The sequence below is a fragment of the Bufo bufo genome, chromosome 2, assembly GCF_905171765.1.
Source record: "Bufo bufo chromosome 2, aBufBuf1.1, whole genome shotgun sequence".
Classification (NCBI taxonomy): Eukaryota; Metazoa; Chordata; class Amphibia; order Anura; family Bufonidae; genus Bufo; species Bufo bufo.
This window is the reverse complement of record NC_053390.1, coordinates 358,934,941-358,957,552: the sequence shown is the minus strand read 5'-3', so window position 1 is coordinate 358,957,552 and position 22,612 is coordinate 358,934,941. Positions and strand designations below refer to the sequence as shown.

The window sequence follows — 22,612 nt, the reverse complement described above, 5'->3', positions numbered from 1 at the left end:
AAAACGTATTAAGCAAAACTGCATTTTACCTCCTGATCTCCTGTCGAAAACAGATCCAAGGTACTATTATTCTGAATGGTGCTGTTCTTGTCAGGTTCCTTTGATGGTTTCAGCTCTTCACGCTTGGTTTTGTACTGTAATAGAAAATATTCTATGTGTTATTGTCCCAGATTCTTTGATTGTATAGTTAAGAACTACTAAGGCTTGATTTTAAACTTAAACCATATATATGCTAGGTTCTCCTAGAACAGGGGTGCACAACCCACGGCCTACGGGACCTATACGGCCCCTATAGCCATGGTTTGCGGCCCCCGTCCTGCTGGATGCTATGCAGTGCCCTGTACAATGCCCCCACAGCAGGCTGGTTTTCCCTGTAACTGGGGATCCTTTCGATGCCCCAGTTACAGTGGAAATAGTGCAAAAAAAAAATCTTATATTGTCTCCCAAAGGTCTTTCAGTGACCTCTTGGAACAAATTATGTGGAAAAAGTATATAAAAAAAAAAAGTTAAAAAATTATTGAAAAAAATAAATAAAAATATAATAAAACACAAATGAAAGAAAAAAATAAATAAAATATAATGTGGCAAAATAAATAGGTAAAAATTAGTAAAAATTTTAAAATTGAGTGTTCACTGTCCCCCAACACGCTTTTTTTGATTCCTTGGGGGACATATTATGTGACATAAATATATATAAAAATAAATTGAAAATTATAAGAAAATAATTTAAAGTAATAACAATAATAATAAAATACAAATAAAATAAAAAAATAAAAAGTGCAAAATAATAGTGTTCATTGTCCCCCACAGTCTTTTTATGACCTCTTGGGGAACATATTATGTGGCAAAAATATATTTAAAAAATAAGTAATAAACCAATTAAAAAAAATAATACAATAAAATATTAATAAAATACAAATAAAAGTAAAAAATAAAAAGGAAAAAGTGAAAAATTAACAAAAAGGACCTATGTGTCAAGTAAAAAATTTTTGCAAAAATTATTTTGGCAGTCCCAACACATAAAACATAAAAAAGTTACAATGGTTTGAACCACCAAGTGCGCTAAATCACAAAAAAAGTGTATCTTCAGGCCGGGTTATTAAAGGGTTTACCAATAAGCGCTTTCCCCACTAGTAAGGGAAAATGCCTACTGGTTATTACATGGCGCCTGTAACTGGGGGGCAGAAGGTGGTAATAACCAATGAGCGCCGTCCTCTGCAGTAAAGGAAAGCACTGATTTATGAATAAGAGGCAGGATGGAGGGAAATGTCGACACTTTTCAGAGTTTTTCCTGTAAAAAAGATTTTTTAACAAGTTCTTGCAGCATGGCCCTTGAAACAGAAGATTTATACTTAACTGCTCCACGCTGCTCTGGTCCTCTGCGCTTCCCCCACTGCCTCCATCTTCTGGTTCCCGCGCTGTTTACACCTGGCAGTGCATGGCCAAGGTCACATCGGCTTGTGGTCACATCACCGCTGAAGCCAGTCATTGGCTTGAGAGCTGCATGTGACCATGGCCATGCACTGCCAGGTGAAAACAGCGCAGGGACTGGAAGATGGAGGCAGTGGGGGCAGCGCAGAGGACCGGAGCGGCAGGGAGCAGGTAAGTTTAACTCTTCGGTTTCAGGGGCCCTGCTGCAGGAATGTATTAAAAATTAATTTTTACTGGGAAATCCCTTTAAGCCCCTAATACACAGAGATATTCAGGTCAATTACTGGGAATAAGTGTTCATAGGAACGCTCATTCCTGATATCTGGCTGGTATAATTGTGCCGCACATCTGTGTAATCAGGGATGTGCTACTGATAATCAATATAACTAAATGAAGGAGGAATGACAGTGGTAGCGATCATTCATCCCCAGTCCCTTTACATATGCCTGTGTAATAGGCCGATGCAAATTAGCGCCGATCAACATTTATTTGCGGCAACCTTGAAATAGAGCAATGTGACAATGCGGCCCTCAGACCAAAAAAGGTTGTGCACCCCTGTCCTAGAATGTATTTTTCTAAGGATGGGCTTTCACATTCAGGTTTTTCATACAGTTTATAAATTGTTCCTAGTTCTTGCTTCAAAAACGGCACCAAACAACTTGAATGTGGAAACCCAGCCTGAAATTGCTGTATTGAAAATAGTGGAGGTACTATAACTCATCTGATACTGGTACAGTTAACCTACATTTGAATCTGTTCTGGAGCTATTTTGACTGAACTATACATCACATCTGTAATTCATCAGTCTGAAGTCTTCAAGTGGTCTGTATATTATAGGGTGCTCAACATCGGGATAAACTGTATATGAAGGAGCATAGATTTTGAACTAGGCTAGTGTTTTCAGACCACTCCTACAGCTACAATCAATCAGAAAATTACTATTTGAGAAATCCACAATTAAACAAGATATCAAAGAGGAGACAATTTCAGTTTGAATTGAAAAACAGACACGCATGCAATTTGTTTTCAAGAGGTTATCAACCGTCAGATGGCAGCATATGATTCTTTAAAGGGAACCTGTCACCATGGAAATGCAGAGCAATCTGCAGAAAGCAGGTTATAGAGAAGGAGCTGAGCAGACTGATATACAGTTTTTTGGGGGAAATGATTCACTTGCATATTCAGTATAACATGCTGCCTGCAGATAGATTGCACTGCATTTCACCTCCAACCCACCCAAAATGATAGTAATGAAAATGCATCAGGATTCTTGTGCAATTTGTGCCATAAAGTGGTGTACCTGTTTTTCCACATTTATTAAGTGTTACCAATCAACTGGATCGACACCACCTAGTGCTTGCACGGGTGTACCCCCTAAATATATATCAACAAAGAGAACAGGTACCACAAAATACCCAAAATATCAAAAAATTTATTGGACATAAAAACATATACACTAATACAAATTAGAGACAATACAAAGTGCCCACATCAGCAGCTCACAAAGATCCCATAACAATACAGCTAGAGGAAATTACATGTGATATTCGCAGCGGGATTACTAAAAGTCAGCATCACATATATCCATCAAGGAACATATCTATCTTGATAATTAGCCTCAATATGGGGTGCGAGTCTAGCGGGTACCGATGATACATATGTAATATAGCCGGCTCAGTACATCAAGTATACAGGTATATGCATCAGATCTCTCTTACCCGATATCCCGCTGTGTGTGAGTGAGCTGTCGCTGCCTGGCGTGGTCCTCTACGCACGTTTCGCGTTAGCTTCTTCAATTCAATCCTCCTGAAGAAGCTAACGCGAAACGTGCGTAGAGGACCACGCCAGGCAGCAACAGCTCACTCACACACAGCGGGATATCGGGTAAGAGAGATCTGACCTGCTCGGTACACATATGATCTGCAAAATCACACAAAAAAAAAAAAATGGAGTCACACTCAAAATTAAAGTGGAAAAACACACTACAGGCTGATCCAACTTTGATGTAATGTCCTTAAAACAAGTCAAAATGAGGCTCAGTAGTGTGTGTGGCCTCCACGTGCCTGTATGACCTCCCTACAACGCCTGTGCATGCTCCTGATGAGGTGGCAGACGGTCTCCTGAGGGATCTCCTCCCAGACCTGGACTAAAGCATCTGCCAACTCCTGGACAGTCTGTGGTGCAACGTGATGTTGGTGGATAGAGCGAGACATGATGTCCCAGATGTGCTCAATTGGATTCAGGTCTGGGGAACGGGCGGGCCAGTCCATAGCATCAATGCCTTTGTCTTGCAGGAATTGCTGACACACTCCAGCCACATGAGGTCTAGCATTGTCTTGCATTAGGAGGAACCCAGGGCCAACCGCACCAGCATATGGTCTCACAAGGGGTCTGAGGATCTCATCTCGGTACCTAATGGCAGTCAGGCTACCTCTGGCGAGCACATGGAGGGCTGTGCAGCCCTCCAAAGAAATGCCACCCCACACCATTACTGACCTAATGCCAAACCGGTCATGCTGGAGGATGTTGCAGGCAGCAGAACGTTCTCCACGGCGTCTCCAGACTCTGTCACGTCTGTCACATGTGCTCAGTGTGAACCTGCTTTCATCTGTGAAGAGCACAGGGCGCCAGTGGCGAATTTGCCAATCTTGGTGTTCTCTGGCAAATGCCAAACGTCCTGCACGTTTTTCTTTTCCGGCACTGAGTTCCGTCATAGGGGCTCTATACCGGAAAAGAACTGATCAGTTTTATCCTAATGCATTCTGAATGGAGAGAAATCCGTTCAGGATGCATCAGGATGTCATTGGTTCAGTCACTGAATGGCGTTTTGTACGGAGGAAATACCGCAGCATGCTGCTGTATTATCTCTGTCCAAAATTCCAGATAAGTTGCTGAAATTAATTTACATTGAAATGTATTAGTGCTGGATTCGGCATTAAAAATACAGCAATGCCGGATCCGTCCTTCCGGTAAAAATGTGAAAAAAATATATAACCGATCCGTTTCTCCGGATGACATCTGGAGAGACGGATCCCTTCTTGCAATGCATTTGTAAGACAGATCCGCATCCGGATCCGTCTACAAATGCTGTCCGTTTGCATGCAGGTTGCCGGGTCTGGCAGGCAGTTCCGGCGACGGAACTGCTTGCCAGATCACTCTGCCGCAAGTGTGAAAGTACCCTAAGACACATTAACACATTATCCTGGAGCTCAGCATAATTCCTAAGGGATAATTCTGCAATTCTCCACAAACATCAAATTGGGCAACATTTCTTTAGTCTTCTGCAAGCTAATAACTTGTAGTGATATGATATAAGCAAAATCATCCAAAAATAATAACATGTGATCTACGGTCATTAGCAAATTACTGGACAATACTGAATTATATGTGAAAAGCAATAAATGAAGGGTGTTGTCTTACCTGTTGGAAGCATGCCTGGACAAGATTTTCCGGGAACATATTTCTAAGAGGTAAGCATATGTTTAGTTAAGAACGCCATTCTCAAAGACAATAATGACGTATTAAAAGATATACAACACAGATATGTCCACACTTATTCCATTTCCGTAACAAAATAAAGTGCAGACTGATCTAGTTACATCTACAAATTTTGTCCCAAATCCAAGTATGTCATAATAACTCCCTGTATCAATGACCCATCTCCAGTCTCTATCTACTGCCTATAAGTTGTAATGTTTTTTTTATTTCTAGAAAGATATCCAGACCTCTTTTAGAATCCTTCATTGCTCAACTATCATAACATCATGAGGCACTGAGTTCCATAGGCTCATGGTTCATACAGTTAAGAAACTTCTTCCATGTTGATTATCTAACTCTAAATGAAATGTTCTTGAAAATAGAACCACACAAAGCATTTAGAAACATACAAATTAAAGACAAATGATTTTTGGTATAAACTTTTACAACAACTTTGATAAACTGTGAAGGTGACAACAAAAGCTACTGTACTTTAAGACCTGCACCTTTGAAAAGTCAGTTATTTATATAAAATAACACCAAAAAATCTAAAAATCTAAGTCCAAAAATTCCAAACAACTAAAGGTATTCTACCATGGGAGACAATAACAACAAGAGCTACCTTCCACTCTGGCACATGTGCCAATCCGAAGTTTAAATGTTTGCTTTTACATCGCAGCCATGGTAGCTTACACATGAACCCCTCTTTTTATACATAGCTTGGAGGTAAGTGGTCTTACTTTCTTTTGAATTGTATTTTTGTTGGAGTGGCTACTCCTATTTAGATCGTGCACTGTCCATATGCCTAGTGCTTCTAATAAAGAGTATCACATAGCTTGGTTTCCCAGGATAGGAAAGTCTTTTAGTGTAGGTCCCATCTTTTGGAAGCCACCTTGTCGCTAGCAGATCGGCCCAACACACTTTTGATCAAAAATATGCGCAAAGAGCTTTTAATTTTCATACAGTAAGTATAGCAGTAGTGCAGTCTACAGTTATTCGTGTTTCCATTGTTTGCATGTGTCTTTGCGCATAAAGCAATGTGCTGCTACTCTTAGTCCTTGTTTGCTTTTACACTGCAGCCATGGTAGCTTGCACTTTTAACGCCTCTTTTTATACATAGCTTGGAGGTGCTTGTCTAACTTTCTTTTACACTTTCATACAGACACCTCTTCTATGCTGATTATCTAATACTATATTAAATGCTCTTCAGAAAATAAAATCAAACAAATAATTTTAGAAACATGAAAATTAAAGACAGATTATTTTTGGTAAAAACTCTTACAACAACTTTGATCAATTGTAAAGGTAACAACAGTAGCTACTCTACTTTAGGACTTGTACTTCTGAAAAATCCGTTTTTTGCATAAAATAACACAAAAAAATAAAGAAAAGTCCAAAAAATTCAAAACTACCACAGGAGACAATGATGAATAGCGCTACCTTTCACTCTGACAAGTGCCAATCAATTAAAAATGTATAGGGGAGTTTAATATTACTGACCTATTGTTCATATAGGAGGAAGCACTGCAGTAACCAGGCACAGCAACGAAGCTATGGTTATTCCAATGCCTGGTTCTGGAACACAGAAGCTTCAGTTGAACCCCTGCTGATCTGATATTGATAACCTATGCTAAGGACAGGTCCTCATTATTAAACTCCCAAAAGAGTCCTTTAATTCCTGGATCGCATGCATCCACATATGCTCTAAGTTCTGTATATCTGTGCAATATATAGCAGAACCTATTTCATTTGTCTTTCCTGAATTTGCATGAAGGTATTACTGTAGCACTGATGTTAATTGTGACCATAAATGACCTTAACTGCAACATTTTGTTGTTGTGCATTAGCTGCCTAGTCACAACAGCTCTCTCTGTCTGTTATTCAGCAACCGTTATCTTTAAGATTACCTAGAATGCCATATATATTGATAATACCTTTGAGGAGCTTTCGTAAATGAGTACACTGAATTTATGGCACAGTGTACCTTTTTCTAAGTAAAGCTCATTTAAATTGGACATTGCCCATTATAACATGACAAAGTGTGCAGCTGGCATATATTTATGTCATGTTGTAAATGATGATAAATGTGGACGGAATGGCCCCCCCCCCCCCAAGTCCCACCCTCACCACGCCCCCTTTTGGAAACCAACAAAACTGTCGTTAAAACGCCAAGTTTATCTAAATTTGATCACAATGGTGTTTAATAAGTTGAAAACCTGGGGACTGCAACCTATGCCAAAAAACAGGCATGGAGGAACAAAAAAATCTCTCCCTGAGTCTTCAGCCATTGTCTTAATAGATTTGGTATAAGAAACAAAAAGGATTAAACAACTCTGAAAGACTCTGTCGTATGTTAGCAGCATGTAAAGCTATACAAATATTTATTTTTAAAATGTATATATCGTATCTAACATATTGCCAAACATTGCTTAAAGCTAAGCTGCTATTCAGTGTTTTAAAAGGGTTTTCTGAGATTTTAATAACGATGAACTATCCTCTGGATAGGTAGTCAGTATCTGATCAATAGGGGTCCGACACCGCTGCCGATCAGCTGTTTGAGAAGGCACTGGCATTCCTGTGAGCACCGAGGCTTTTTTGCAGCTTATGAAGCACAGCGCTGTACATTGTATAGCAGCTATGTGTGGTATTGCACTGAGCCCCATTCGCTTCAATGGGGCTGAGCTGCTCCTAGGCCATGTGACTGATGAACTGATGGATAGGAAAAGCTGAGAGGCCTTGGCCAAAGGATAGGTCATCAGTATTAAAATCTCAGAAAACCCCTTTAATATATAAATTAGAGAAGGTACGTTTAAGAGACAGGAACCTTAAAATATGCCTTCTGATATAAACTGCAACTGAATTTACTGTATAAATAGATATATACAGTATATCTACATCTCTAGATCAGGGATAGACAACCTCTGGCACTCCAGCTGTTGTGAAGCTACAACTTCCAGCATGCATACCTTCGCTGCTCTTGTCAGAACTCATAAAAATGAATACAGCATGCTGGGAATTGCAGTTTCACAACAGCCGGAGTGCCAAAGGTTGATGACCCCTGATCTAGATAGATCAATCTCACCAAAAATGGTTAAAATAGCAGAAATGGCTACATATATACAAGTATTAAACTGTTGCCCAGAAAATACAGTATATTATTAATTAGATAAATATTGTGCTTTTTATGAGTTCGGTTATTTTCGAAAGTTTCGCCAAATACAGTATGTAACATATTGTGATTAGGAAGTACTATCTGTATGTGCCACCTTAGGTTCTTCAGATTTATTTTCATCTTACAGCTGATGCTTTTGGAACCTTAGGATAGGTCATTGATATGAGACTAGTGGGGGTCTTACTCAGTACTCCCATTGATCAGCTATTAGAAGGGACTGCAATGCTCGTCCAAACCCTACAACCTATTCCGTTTTTTACCTAATTGTGTCTGTCTGCTTTTGGTCTGGTGGTGCAAAGTATTCTCCGATTGGGACAAACCTACCTAACCCTGCACTGCTGAGGATATATACAGTATACAGAGCAAAGGTAGACTTAACAGAGGTTAACACTGAAGCATCTGCCCCTACAAATAGCTAGTCGGTGGGGATTCTGAGATTCAGGGCACCACCGATCTGATATTGATGACCTATTCCAAAGATACGCCATCTCAGAACACCCCAATATTTACGAAAAATACCCTAATCATTATGATTATGTTGTTTTATTTACTATAATATTTGCTTTACTTTACTGATACAGGGTTGTTCTGAAAAACATTTCACCTTTTGTATGTCAGATAGCCATCATGAAAAGTATATGCGGTATGTCTACTTCACTATGGAGCAAAGAATGAGAATGTAACTTTCCAGTTACCTATGAACATGAGTACTATTATCCTACCTTAACAGGTCGAGCAGTGCATCAACAGTAGTGACTTCTGGTGTACTCCCTGTTCTGTCAATTTCATCTGCATTTTGAGACACTCCAGGTTTGATGCTCACAACTAGAACAATTCCTGTAGATGAACAATAAAAGTTCAGTTGTGGTTCCTGTGCTATTGCAGTGCCTTTCCAACGCACCTCAAACTTGCTATTTGATAAATGGTGTTCATAAAGTCTGGAGTGTGTATTTTTTTGTGACAAACAGCGTTATTCAATTTTGCATTTACTTTACAAAGCAACAAGTACAGGTATGTCGTATACCAAACTCTCCTGTATGGGAAAATATACGCTATTTCAAATACACACAATGTTAACGGTGATATATAGACACACAAGTGCAGTAAATCAGTGCAGAATTTGAATGACTAACAATGAGTCATCGAAGCAAAACTGACCTGCACAATTATCTATTTGGAAAGACATGAAAGTTGGGAGCACCTATCTGAAACCAGTGGATGGTCAAAGCGCTAACTTATGATGGCTTATATAACCCAGCATCTGTCACTGAGGTTGTTGGGAGGCCCCCATGCACATTAGATTGATGGCAGGTGCCACCCAAATTGGCAAGGTTCAACCAGTACATATTAGATGTGTATGAGCAGCCTAACGCCAGGTTCAAATCTGCGCCAGAGGTCCTGGCAGGAGTCTCCGTAAAGATTCGAAAAAGGACAAAGTACATGAAGAGGTATTCTGTCCAGCAAAATGTAGGTATTCGCTCCGGACACCCGACAGAACCCATTATAGTTAATGGAATTTGTTGAGTGCCAACTGTGCTGGAACAGAATACCGTAATCTTAGCAAAGATGCACTTATTCTTAGCTGTTTTGACGGATGACTCATCTAGACAGTATATTACGGAAAAGGCCTCATTGTGAATGACTTCACATGTATTAAAAAGGCTTTCACTGAGTTAGGAAAACTACAATATACTAAACCATAAGATATAAATAATTACCAAGAATAACAGCTAAGACTGTAGTGCTGAAATAATACACAATAGCTCGCAGACCGATTTTCCCAGATACGCTGGAATCCAAAGCAGCAACACCTAAGAAAATAATATATGGTTATTATGACAGCTCTAATGTAATTCTGATAAACTATGAGGCTTGTGGATGAGAACATACAGATGAAATCTTATGAGGTATAGGTATGAGGTATTTATAACCTTTGAGAACTGTGTTAAGGCTCATATACAGAAATGATCTACATCATAAATTGGCTGTAGTGTTCTTTTTAGTAACTTGTTTGTTTGGTATAGGGTTCACTATAGAATATTGCACCAGATTGTCATAAAATAGTATTGGGTGGTCGGGTGAGATAAATAACCACAAAGAGATTTCCTATGAAATCTCCCCAGCTTTGCCTGACAGATAAGCTAAATTTGATATTTTATTTTAGACTTTGTGTCTTGCTGGGGACAAGAACAACGGTGAAAGTGATGATTTTTTTTTTTGTATAATTTCCTCTTTCTCCATATATAAAAAAATAATGATCAGTGCACCTGGTAATTCTGACATTCTATCAAGGTGATATTTAAGTCTAGTTTAACGAGGCTACACCGTTTCTTGGTTTTCTATATACAGTATAAAAAAAGACATGGGGGAATTTTTATAGTTTGCGACTTCTTAAATGCCATTGCACATAAATCTAGGCACAAGTGCTATGCTGCCCTCATCGCTTTCTGAAAAAGGGTCATGTTGAAAGTGGGATGTGGGTTGGCCATCGGCCTGGCATATTTATCATGATTTACTCCAGTTTTCTAGTGTAAATGATGACTGTGAGCTGGCACAGATTTCAGTTTAGGTGCATGGACTGCTGTAAGATGCACCTAATTTATAAGAGCACATAGAGTTGTGTGCCTCGACATAAATTAAGCGCATCCTCTGGCGGCACAGGGGAAATCAAAGACTGGCCTAAAATACCGGTCTTTGATAAATTTCCCTCATGGACTATTTCTGGTTCAGTTCCACATTATGTTTTAAGGGTGCTATTAAATGTGCAACCTGAGCCGCTGGTACCGGACTGCAGTTACTGCTAAATGCTGGGCCGCACCTTGACTTGCCACTGGTTGCCCAAACGAGTCCTCGAGCAAAACATTACGTACCTGTGATCATGCTGGATACAATCAATGGCAAAATGATGAGCTTTAGCATCCGCATCAGAATCTCTCCAGGAAATGCAAAGTAAAACTTGTCCAAGTTGGAAAGTTTTCCATATTCACGAACCAAAAGCCCAAGTCCAATACCTTAAAAAGGAAAAACACAAAATCATACTAAACATATGTAAAAAAATATGAATTTAATATGTAGTGAACTGAACACATACAAAGTTTACAGCATGCAGCAAACACATCTATATACCGTAAATACATGAATGAGTAGGAAAGTTTTAGAAGTATAAAGTACAGTATATTCTTTAATTCATAAAGATATAGCTTAGATATGATAGGTCCGGTAAAAGAAAAGCTAGATCTCCCCCTCTACCTACTTGTCAATGACTTCACAAGCCACTGTGTCTAATGATGACATGCTATACAGAACATAGACAATATACTGATATGTATGACTCCATGTAGTATATTTTGTATCACTGTCTACTGCATTTAAGTCATTGGACTACTGTTTTACTTTCTTATACTCCTACTTATCATGTGCTGGTGAAGACCACAGGCCCCCGTGGCTCAATTGAACTTTCTAGTCTCATTTCTTATGTATAATTTATTAAGCAGGGCAGGTAACAGTCTATGATTAATTATATACTGTATGTGTAGAATCCTGAATCCATAATAAAGCTATGTTCACAGTGGTGTGGGAGGTGCCTTCTGGAGAAGCCATTGTAGAGTCTGCTACACCAAAAAGACAACGGACCCTTCAAGTGCCTCTGGTTCTATCATGTGCCACTGTGTCGTGGTTTCTGCTTATAGGGGAAACCATGACTTAGATGTGAACAGATAGATCTGCTCTGTTATATGAAATATAAGGGTACCTCTACACAGGTGCAGGTTTCGAAAAAGAATATCAGAATGGATTTTCTGCACCGAATCTACACAAAAAAAAACGCATGTTGCATTTTTTATTGTGAAATTTTCTATGGATTTACCACAGATCTCACCTTTTTCAGAGAAAAGGGTGAAATCCAAACAAACAAAAATAAATCACACATCTCATTCATGCTGGTACCGTATAATGCATGTAATCCACAACATGCGCAGGTATCCTTAGGCTAAGTTCACACGAACGTGTGTGATCTGTGGCCGTATTGCGGCCCGTAAATCGCGGGCCGCAATACACGGCCACAGTTCTGTGTGAATTCCGCATCACGGATGCGGACCCATTCACTTCAATGGGTCCGCTAATCCGGAATCGCGGAACGGCCGCACGGGACGGGACCCCTCGGAAGCACTACGGAGTGCCTCCGTGGGGTTACGTCCCGTACTTCCGTTCCGCTAAAAGATAGAACAAGTCCTATCTTTTAGCGGAACGGCCGGATCGCGGACCCATTAAAGTGAATGGGTCCGCGATCCGATGCGGCTGACCTACGGCCGGCGATCGTGCATTACGGCCCGCTATTTGCGGGCCGCTGCACAGGCACGGGTCACACACGTTCGTGTGAACCCGGCCTTATGGTCAGTTTTCTGATGCAGTTTGGAAAATCAAAATCAGGAGTGGATCATAAAAGTAGAGTATAGAGACCAGAGGACTTCTCTTTGTCTTCCAAAACTCCTTCAAGCAAACCCCTAAGATTTCTGAGACTCATTTTGCATGGTTAGAAGATGTTACAGCAATAGCAGTGAAAACATACTGTACAAACCAGTGATTGTTTTCCATTTTCCAAGTGTGCAGCAGTTCTGTCTCATTGTAAACGCTAGTAATGCATTGCCATATCAGAGCAGAATTTAGTCTTAAAGGTGGATTCACATGTGGCAGACTTGTTGCAAAATTTCTAAGGTATGTTCATGCGACGGATTTCTGTGCGGTTTTTGGCATCTTTTTCAGCTTCCCATTCATTTCAATGGGAGAATCAGTGCTGATTCCACGCCAAGGTAGAGCATGCTGCTTCTTTTTTCCACGCTGTTCTTTTCAGTGGAAAAAAAACTAATTCTGCCTGCCATTGAAATTAATGGGAAGCGTTTTAGATGCCTTTTTGGTGTGGATTCCATGCAGAAAAAACAGAACCAAAAAACATTGTGTGAACAAGCCCTTAGGCTGCTTTCACACCAGCGTTTTTGTTGGATCCGGCAGGGTTCAGCAAAAACACTTCCGTTACTGATAATACAACCGTCTGCGTCCGTTATGAACGGATCCAGTTGTATTATCTTTAACATAGCCAAGACGATCAGTCATGAACTCCACTGAAAGTCAATGGAGGGCAGATCCGTTTTCTATTGTGGCAGATTGTGGCAGAGAAAACAGATCCGTGCCCATTGACTTGCATTGTGGGTTATGCCGGATCCGTCTTGCTCCGCATCCCAGGACGGAAAGCAAACTACAACATGTTGCGGTTTGCTCTCCGGTATGGGACCACAACTAAACGGAACGGAATACATTTGGGAGCATTCCGTTCAGTTTAGTTTTCTGCCCATTGACAATGAATGGGGACAAAACTGAAGCGTTTTATAACGGATCTCAATACCAGAAAACTAAAACGCTAATGTGAAAGTAGCCTTACTCTCTTGGTGATCTGAATAGGGCTAGAAGAAATTCATGTGTTTGCTGCCAAAACAACCCACAAGCCCATGGACCTACATGTGTCAGTGTACCCTAAACCTCATCATACTATTTTGCGTATAGATCAACAATTCGGAGCCCACTTCTATGGAACCATACTCTACCACTATGGATTTCAAAGTGTTGCATTCCTTCTTATAGTAGTATTTTGTCTTTACAATCACTGTGACTAGGGTAGGTTAGTGGTTTTAGTGGTCGCTATTACTACAATACACTGCAGTACAATTGTTCAAGATAAAAAACTGAAAATAAATGACGACACTTCAGCACAATCAGTGGTAATGTCAATTCCTTGCACTATGCAGCCTTTACATACATAGTCTGATAACAGCTCTAAGCAATAACTGGGCTATTACAATCTGATAATTATGGAACGATAACATTGCACAACATCGGTTGAGTGTATAGAAAAACACCATAAGAAAAAAAAGATAGTACTATGTAAACATCATAAAGCCACATGTAGATATATTTACACTCCCTCTTCTCTTGCCAATCACAGTGGGGCTAACAGGCACTGCGCGCTCCTGCACTAGGGCTGAGGTATGGGTGGACAGCTTGATCCTGTACTGGGACAGGGAAGTGAAATAACCAGTTCCCTATAATAGAATAAGGCCCCTTTCACACGAGCGAGTTTTCCGCGTTGGTGCAATGCGTGACGTGAACGCATTGCACCCGCACTGAGTCCGGACCCATTCATTTCTATGGGGCTGTGCACTTGAGCGGTGATTTTCACACATCACTTGTGCGTTGCGTGAAAATCACAGCATGTTCTATATTCTGCGTTTTTCACGCAACGCAGGCCCCATAGAATTGAATGGGGCTGCGTGAAAATCGCAAGCATCAGCAAGCAAGTGCGGATGCGGTGAGATTTTCATGCACGGTTGCTAGGAGACAATCGGGATGGAGACCCAATCATTATTATTTTCCCTTATAACATGGTTATAAGGGAAAATAATAGCATTCTTAATACAGAATGCATAGTACAATAGGGCTGGAGGGGTTAAAATGTTTTTAATATATAATATAACTCACCTTAATCCACTTGCTCGCGCAGCCCGGCTTCTCTTCTGTCTTCTTCTTTGCTGTGCACAGAAAAAGGACCTTTGATGACATCACTGTGCTCATCACATGGTCCGTCACATGATCCATCACCATGGTAAAAGATCATGTGATGGACCATGTGCTGAGCGCAGTGACGTCATCAAAGGTCCTATTCCTCAAAGAAGAAGAAAGAAGAGATGCCCGTGTTCTGCCAAATCTCTATACCTTGCGAAAAGTCTATACCGGAAGTGACGCAGCCGCACAGGAATCAGCTGGAGGAAGGTGTGCTTGGCGCTGCGCAAAGCGCACATCCCCCGGCTTAGCAAAGAATTATTGCAGCGCCGTGATAGAAGTACTTTGTACACCGCGCGTGCGCACTTAGGGGTATAGAGATTTTGCAGCGTACAATGTTTCATCAGATCTCCCTACCCCTGAGTGCGCAGGCGCCCACAAATCATCAGTTGCAGTTCAGCGCTACTATGTTGATTCCTGTGCGGCCGCGTCAGTTCCGGTGCAGCTGCAGCTAGAGATTTGGCAGAACACCGGCTGCGCGAACAAGTGGATTAAGGTGAGTTAAATTTTTTTTTTTTTTTTTTAACCCCTCCAGCCCTATTGTACTATGCATTCTGTATTCAGAATGCTATTATTTTCCCTTATACCCATGTTATAAGGGGAAACAATACAATCTACACAACCTTGAACCCAAACCTGAACTTCTGTGAAGAAGTTCGGGTCTGGGTACCACATTCAGTTTTTTATCACGCTTGTGCAAAACACATTGCACCCACGCAATAAAAACTGAACAACGGAACGCAATCGCAGTCAAAACTGACTGCAATTGCGTACCTACCCGCGCGGGTTTGCCACAACGCATCCGGACCTTATCCGGACACGCTCGTCTGCAAGGGGCCTAACCCTGAAAGCAGAGCTCATTCCAATCTTTTATTCCCGAATGCAGAAACACTGCTTCTGCTTTTAGGCAGTTGCCAAGGCACCCCATGACGTAACTGATATCACAGGGACTGCCTGTGCAGAGGAGGCTTAGAACCATGCGGTGAGGGCGTAATCTGTGTCTTCTCAACATGTACAATATACAGTATGTAAAATAGAGCACCTATAACGATATCCTGATTCTATGGATCAGTGATCAGTATATGGGGATAGCAGGGAAAAACATAATGGGGGAATTTTGTCAAAAGTGGTCTAAAGGAAACCTGGCCTAGTTGCCCATAGCAACCAATCAGATTTCTCCTTTAATTTTTCAGAGCTCCTTTGGAAATGAATCTGGTTGCTTTGGGCAACTAGGGCCAGATTTCCTTTATACCAGTTTTGATAAATCTCTGCCAATGTGTTTCCTCCTAACAATTAATTAATTGGCTAATTAATAAAGCATTGTCCCCTTCCAAAAGAGTGCACCCCTTCCCTTTACTAAAAAAATTCTGTTCACTGCTGATGTAAAGGTCCTTTTATAAGTGCAGACTACTGGGTCATTTACCGAAGACGAATATTCGTACGGACAATCGTTCCCAATAACTGGCCTGTGTAAATGTGCCACTCTCCACCCAATGTGATTATATTTTTGTTTCTCAGCAGCAGATCATCCTGGGTAAATGGGGATCTCCTGCCGGCAATAAATTTTGTAGGGAGACGAGCAGTCACAGTAAATAATAGTTGCATGTAAATGCAGCTATCACCTCACTATCATACAATTATCAGGAACATTTCATTCATTCCTTTTGACCGCCTGTGTATCGGCCTGTGCAAAAGGCCCTCAAGTCTGTAGATGATTTATTGCACTGTACAACAGGTCCCACTTAAATGCTTTATTGTCCCCTTAATAATAACCGCATGTGCAATCTACACACACAATGATTAACTGACCAGAAAAAAGTCAAAGATCTATATCAGTAAGAGATACAGGAAGACAACTACATTCAGATAAGGCCTCATGCACACGGCCGTGTTCCGAGGCCGAGAGTGGTCCGTGGTAACCCGGCCGGGATTCCTGCTGACAGCAGGAGCGCACGGCGTCATTGGTTGCTATGACGCTGTGCGCTTCATGCCGCCGCTGCTGTACAGTGATACACTGGTATAGATCATACCAGTGTATCACTGGTTGCCATTTCTTTACTTAAGAGATAGGATAACCGGATTAAGTTGCTTCTGAACCTATCTTGTGGATTACAGAAGATCTCTGATGGAGGACAAATTCACACAGACACCATGCTTTTGTTTCCTTAGGAACACACACTGCTCTGCTCACTGCAGCCTTTTTTATTTATTTTTTCTCTCTGAGTGCAACTTTATTTAAACACTTCTTGGTTAACAAACAGACAACATATTCATATGACTGTAGATCAATGGATAAGCTGTATAAGGGCATATAAAAAGATGTCATATATCTTAACACCCCCACTTGCTCTTATACTGCTTATGAGAAATAGTTTGGTACAGTTACATCATTTTACTATCTATATTCCAAAAATATAACTCACAAACCTATCAAGCTTAAACTTTGTTATTGGTTTAGTCATAACATCAGCTACCATTTTATCCGTAGAACAATACTCAAGATCTATCTTGCCTTCACTCAGAACAGATCTAAGGAAATGAAATTTAATGTCAATATGTTTGCATCTCTGATGGTAAACTGGGTTCCTTGCGAGAGCTATCGCACTCTGATTGTCTTCAAAAATCTTTACTGGCTCATACTGACATTCACTGTCCAATTCTCTTAGCAATTGTGCAAGATATAGACTCTCCTGTGTGGTTGCGGCTAATGCTATATATTCAGCTTCAAAGGAAGATAGTGCAACTGTTGGTTGTTTCCTTGACTTCCAAGAAATCAGAGGTCCATTTTCAGTCAGGCTGAAACAATATCCTGTTGTGCTTCTCCTATCAATCTGGTCTGAGGCCCAACTGGCATTACTATATGCCTCTAGTTTTAATTTCTCTCTACATTTTCTGTAGCATAGTTCAAAATTGACAGTTCCTTTCAAGTATCTCAGTACGTGTTTGGCAGTGATCATGTGTTGTACACTTGGTTGTGAAAAGTGTTGTGACAGTTTACTTATAGTCCAACTCAAATCCGGTCTTGTACACGTAGCCACATAAATCAAACTGCCTACTATCTCCCGATAGCTTTTAACATCTGCAAGTTCACTTTTGTCGTCGAAATCTAATTTTTGTTCACAGGGAGTAGATCTCGGTTTACAATCTGACATACCAAATCTTTCTATCATTTTCAAAATGTATCTCTTCTGATTCATCTTCACCGTTTCACTAGTCTGTCTAAAATCGATGCCCAAAAAATAGTTCAGTTTTCCAAGATCCTTCATTTTGAATTTTGTCGCAAGTGTTAACTTCACATCATTGAGTAGTTTTTCATTGCTTGCAGCAATGATCAGACCATCAACCCATATTAGTAATATTGCTTGTTCATTACCGTTCTGTTTGACATATACACAATGGTCTACAGAATTTTGTATAAATGCATTTGAACATAGATAATCATGTAGCATCTTGTTCCAGTTTCTTCCCGATTGCTTAAGACCATACAGTGACTTTTTTAGTTTGAGAACTAGCTTTTTATTTGTGTCATCTTTGATCTCAAAACCTTCTGGTTGGTCTATATATATATCACAATCAATTGGGGCATGCAAGTAAGCTGTCTTCACATCCATTTGATGCAAAATTAAATCATATTGTGCTGCCATTTGCATCAAAATGCGCAATGAAGTAAAGTTTGCGGTTGGAGAAAAAGTTTCCATGTAGTCAGTTCCCTTTACTTGATTATAACCTTTTGCCACAAACCTGGCTTTGTATGTTTCAGTTCCATTTGCATTGCTTTTTATCACATATACCCATCTACCCCCCACTGAATTTTTACCTTCTGGTAATGTGGTCAATGTGAAGGTATCATTCTCCTTTAGTGATTCCATCTCTTCTTTCATTGCATCTAACCAACTTTGTGACTGGGGTGTTTCCATGGCTTCTCTGAAGGTCTGGGGTGCATCATGTGCTCTATAGCAGTAATCTATATTCATCAGTACCTGATCATCACAAACAGATTCTAGTACATAGTCATTTAAATACTGAGGAGTTTTTCTATTTCTTGTAGGGTATCTTGTACCATGGTCATCATCTTTGTCCTCTGCAATCTCCGCTAAAGAATCTGGGGTCACTATAGTCGTTGGACTTGATACAGGAATTACACTCCTTTCCTCATAGTCATCATCATTATTGTCCAACAGCTCAGTCTGAGTTTGTTTCTCGATTACGTCCTTTTCAATGAACTTTACTAGTCTGTGCTTGAAGACTTTGCCAGTTTCAGGGTAATACACCAGGTAAGAGGGACTATTTTTGTCATATCCTACAAAAATCCCTTTTGTGCATTTTGGATCCAACTTTTTCTTATTGTGTTTGTATGCAAAACATTCTGATCCAAAAATCTTCATTTTTGAAAAGTCTGGTTTCTTCCCTGTCAGTATGTTGTACGGCGTTTGCTTCAAACGACTGTTAAAACATCGATTTCGAATCATAGCTGCTGTCATCACTGCATATGTCCATAACTCTTTTGGTACTTTACTCTCTATTAGCATACATCTTGCCATCTCTATCAGTGTTCTCCAGTTTCTTTCAGCCATTCCATTTTGATGTGGTGAGTAAGGTGCTGAAGTCTCATGTATTATGCTCCTCTTTATGAGTAGTGACTGGAAGTCATTCGATGTGAATTCGGTACCATTGTCTGACCTCATTCTCTTGATGGTCCCATAGGGGGCAGTATCAGCGATAAACTTCTCTGTGGCTAGAACTGTGTCACTCTTGTTTTTCAGAAAGTATACAAACACTGCACCAGAATAATCATCAGTGAACGCTATGATGTATTTGAATCCGTCCTTTGCAACTGGCTCTATAGGACCTGCTAAATCTGTGTGTACTAGTTCAAGTGAGTATTTTGCACGGGTGTCAGACTCTCTGTTTCTACTCTGAGCAAATTTCTCTTGGGTACAAATCTCACAATTCAGGTTGGACTGATCAACCTTACCTTGGATCTTCATTCCATCTACTAGATTCTGTAGTTTCAAGATATCATCGTAATTACAATGACCAAGGATTTCATGCCATATCTGAATATCATAACAACCGTAACAACTGTCTTCACATCCCTTATAGGTGTTCAAATAGTAAAGCCTGTTGTATTTCTTTATAATAAATTTTGTACCATTCTTATGAACCAGAATACTGTCATCTTGTCGGAATTCAACAGACGCCCCATTCCTTGTTGCTGTTTCAACTGAGAAAATGTCTTGTGGATATGTGGGGATAAATAATGCGTTTTGTAGCAATGTCCTCATTTGTTTTCCCTTACTGTCCATTAGGTACACTTCTGCGTCGCCTCTCTTGAGCGCTACACCGGAAGTTCTGTTCCCATCTGCCAACTCCATGTAGTGTTTCTCTGGCTTAAACGAGGTGTCAAATCTTTTAAATTTCTTAATGTCTGTAATAATATGCGACGTTGCTCCTGTATCTACCATCAGGCTTTTTGTTACGGGATTGCTTAACTGGTCTTCGCTTATTTTAAAAGCAAATGTTTGTTCTGTATTATCATCAACTACATGCTTTACATTGTCTTGTGCTTTTCGTCTGCACAATGTCTCTCTGTGAGTGGAGCTCCTGCAATAATTACACCATTGTCTTCCTTTTATTCACTCTGCTTGGACATGCATTGGCTTTGTGACCTTTCTGATTACAACTGTAGCAGATAATGATGTCTTTTTCCTTTGTTGGTATAGCAGGGGTGCTGACCTTCATAACATTATCAGTGCTTGTGCTGCTACCATATTTTTCAGTGTCCTCAAAAATCCTTAACTTGGTTTTAAAATCAGTAAAAGTCATATCTTCTTTACCTTGTGTTATATGGATTGCAAATGGTTTGAATGATTCAGGCAGGCCTTTAAAAATCATAGCAACTAATAGTCCATCACTGAGGGTCTCTCCTGCATTTCTGAGTGCTGTAATAGCTGTTTCTGTGCGTATGATATAGTCTGTGACACTTTCACATTCAGATTTCTGAAGAGATGTTAGTTCTGTGTATAAATTTATGATACGTGGCTTACCTTGGCCAGCGTAATGATCTCTCAGGATTTTCAGCGCTTTCCTTCCGTTATCAGTTGCTTCTCTCATTATAAGAGATAGACTTTTATCGTCTAGGAATTGTATTAGTTCAGCATAAGCTTCTTCATTCTTATTCCTATCTTGCATAGGATCCACTCCATCTGCTGGTTCACGCAGGATGGTTTCTTTAAGATTCATCAAGCGTAGATGGCCTAGGAATTTTGTCTCCCACAGCTCATAATTCTTCTCATCTCCATCAAAAAGTAGCCTGTTCCATCGGCTCGTTCCATCTCTCCTGGGCCCATAACCTGTTGCCATTTCTTTACTTAAGAGATAGGATAACCGGATTAAGTTGCTTCTGAACCTATCTTGTGGATTACAGAAGATCTCTGATGGAGGACAAACTCACACAGACACCATGCTTTTGTTTCCTTAGGAACACACACTGCTCTGCTCACTGCAGCCTTTTTTTTATTTTAATTTTTCTCTCTGAGTGCAACTTTATTTAAACACTTCTTGGTTAACAAACAGACAACATATTCATATGACTGTAGATCAATGGATAAGCTGTATAAGGGCATATAAAAAGATGTCATATATCTTAACAGATACACTGGTATAGATCATACTAGTGTATCACTGTACAGCAGCGGCGGTATGAAGCGCACGGCGTCATAGCAACCAATGACGCCATGCGCTCCTGCTGTCAGAAGGAATCCCGGCCGGGTTACCACGGACCACTCTCGGCCTCGGAACACGGCCGTGTGCATGAGGCCTAAGAATGATATTCCAGTTACTTATCACACATAGGATAACCAACTGAAGTTGTTTCTCACTATAATCGCGTTAATTTCCCTGCAGCAAGAACCTGACTACACATGCCCATACTTATGTAGAGCCCTGGAGCAGGGGTAATGTGGAGTATGGACATTTGTGGATATTTACCCCTACTGCAAAGCCATCAACTTCCTACTTTATTACACTTTTAAGGGTTAACTTTCACTATGATGTATGCTGTTGTATACAATTATACTGTTTTATATTGTTGAACTGCTTTTTTATATCCTGTTCATTTTCACTGTTACTGCATTGTATTTGCACTGCACTGTGGAAAGGGTTAAAGGGTATTCTGGTTGTTTCAAGTTATCCCCTATCTACAGGACCTATACACTGAGAAGCTAGTCATTTTCCACAGTTACTATAAAAGAATATGCAGAGCTAAGTTTTGGAGGGGAAAAAAGTGACATTTTGGCTGTCTGGTTTAGCTCTGTCTAAACTGTTGTTTACATCTGAAAACCATTTAGTCATCCTTATTACCCTGTATTGAGGCTCAATACATGTCTATGGAAAACAGAAACGGCAACATTGTTTCTGTTAGGCTGTGCTTCTCCACTCTACCCCTCCCACTAGAAGGTTCTAGTTCAGTTGGAAACTGTATAAAAGGAGAGCAGTCTGTACCCCTAGTTATCTGCAGATAGGGACCAGTGCTCAGTAGCAGAGACTCTGCACAAGTGACCAGAAGAAGATGCTGAGACAGTGATACTGAGCCACAGACCCTGTTTGTTATTTTTTCTTATTTCTTTGTCCTGCTCACTGAGATGGCCGCACATGCTCAGTTTCATCCTTCAACTGTCTCCTGAGCTGTGATAGGGAGAGCTGAGAAACGCCCCCTGAGCTCCAGCAGAAAAGACACTCCCCTTGAGCTGTCAGCTTGATATAAATCTAGCAGAGCAATGAACGGGGAGATCTCTGGATCCATGTGAGGTACTGGGCTGGTTCTAGCTTTGTTAGAAAGAGATTGTCATGTACTATATGATGGCTGATTTTAATTCTTTAGATTAGTCATGGGGTCGTTTTGGGGTGGTTTCTATTATGTAA

General features: G+C 40.4%; 1 protein-coding gene across 3 annotated transcripts in view; it reads right to left on the bottom strand.

The window, feature by feature from the left end:
* The window catches only part of SLC1A1 (solute carrier family 1 member 1), an 85,811-nt gene that overhangs the window by 24,127 nt on the left and 39,072 nt on the right, over positions 1 to 22,612 (bottom strand). For all 3 annotated transcript variants that reach the window (XM_040417129.1, XM_040417130.1, XM_040417128.1), the window contains exons 2-6: positions 10,951 to 11,091; positions 9,799 to 9,891; positions 8,803 to 8,917; positions 4,852 to 4,894; positions 30 to 134 (exon numbers count right to left, since the gene is read on the bottom strand). In XM_040417129.1, the coding sequence (XP_040273063.1) occupies positions 30 to 134; positions 4,852 to 4,894; positions 8,803 to 8,917; positions 9,799 to 9,891; positions 10,951 to 11,091 (497 nt within the window). The remainder of the gene's footprint in view (positions 1 to 29; positions 135 to 4,851; positions 4,895 to 8,802; positions 8,918 to 9,798; positions 9,892 to 10,950; positions 11,092 to 22,612) is intronic.